The sequence below is a fragment of the Belonocnema kinseyi genome, chromosome 7, assembly GCF_010883055.1.
Source record: "Belonocnema kinseyi isolate 2016_QV_RU_SX_M_011 chromosome 7, B_treatae_v1, whole genome shotgun sequence".
In the NCBI taxonomy this organism is placed as follows: domain Eukaryota; kingdom Metazoa; phylum Arthropoda; class Insecta; order Hymenoptera; family Cynipidae; genus Belonocnema; species Belonocnema kinseyi.
Genome location: NC_046663.1, coordinates 109716294 through 109717164, shown reverse-complemented (window position 1 = coordinate 109717164; position 871 = coordinate 109716294). Strand labels below are relative to the sequence as shown.

The 871-nt window shown below is 34.0% G+C and overlaps 1 protein-coding gene across 1 annotated transcript in view; it reads right to left on the bottom strand.

Moving 5' to 3' along the window:
• LOC117177169 overlaps positions 1-871 on the bottom strand; it is an 8033-nt gene extending 7162 nt beyond the window's left edge. Inside the window, exons 1-2 of the mRNA XM_033367678.1 lie at positions 733-871; positions 115-516 (exon numbers count right to left, since the gene is read on the bottom strand). Of these exons, the coding sequence (XP_033223569.1) occupies positions 115-328 (214 nt within the window). The 5' untranslated portion in view covers positions 329-516; positions 733-871. The remainder of the gene's footprint in view (positions 1-114; positions 517-732) is intronic.

Here is an 871-nt window from a genome sequence, read left to right as displayed (position 1 = left end):
GCTCGTGTATTTTCGGCTCTACAGGAGGCTGGCCTGCGCAACAAGTAGTAGAGCCGCCTCACGGACATGCTACGTTTGAATCCGTCAATTTCACATGTTTATCATGCTGCCCACCTGCCAAATTTCTCAAAGGCTGTTTCTTCAAAATTTTCATCTGAACAGTTTCAATACGTTTCTTGTGTAAACGCAGAATATCACAAAGAATTTTTGTGCAAACTACAATACTTTCTTCATCAGTAGGGAAATGGTAGATCCAATGTATCAATCTGGGCAACTTTTCGGGTGACGGGTTGACGGGGTCCCCGCATTTCATAATTCCACTGAGCATTATATTTTGTTCACTATAATCACCATAATCCCAAAGACGTTTGTGAACTGTTTTCTGTTGATTAACTGAAATTTTTTCATAGCATTTTTGTCTGCAACAACTTTGATAATTTTGAAAGATTTCTCCGGAACTATTCTATAAGTTATGCCAGCCTCTCGTGTTTTTGATTTTGCAACATATTCTTTTCCCTATAAGATGAAAAATTAATTCCTCAGAACTATATTCTTAACTGAACATGAAGAAATTTTGTCTTTTGGCATATCAAAATTAAAACATTTTAAATTTTCACTGCGAATTCTATCTAAATTTAGAAATTTACAAGAAACATTTACAACAAAATTTGGTAGTTGACATTGAGTTGATTAAATATATTCTAAGATTTGAATGGCGGTTTACGATCATACCATATTTCTCAAACATTTATTCTCATTTTTAATCCATGCTTCTTACATCTTTTTCTTTTTCTTGTAGCACTCATGGTATGATTTTTTCACTTGGCTATCCAAAAAAGTTCGTACTCAAAGAACGAAGAGTTTTGAAAAA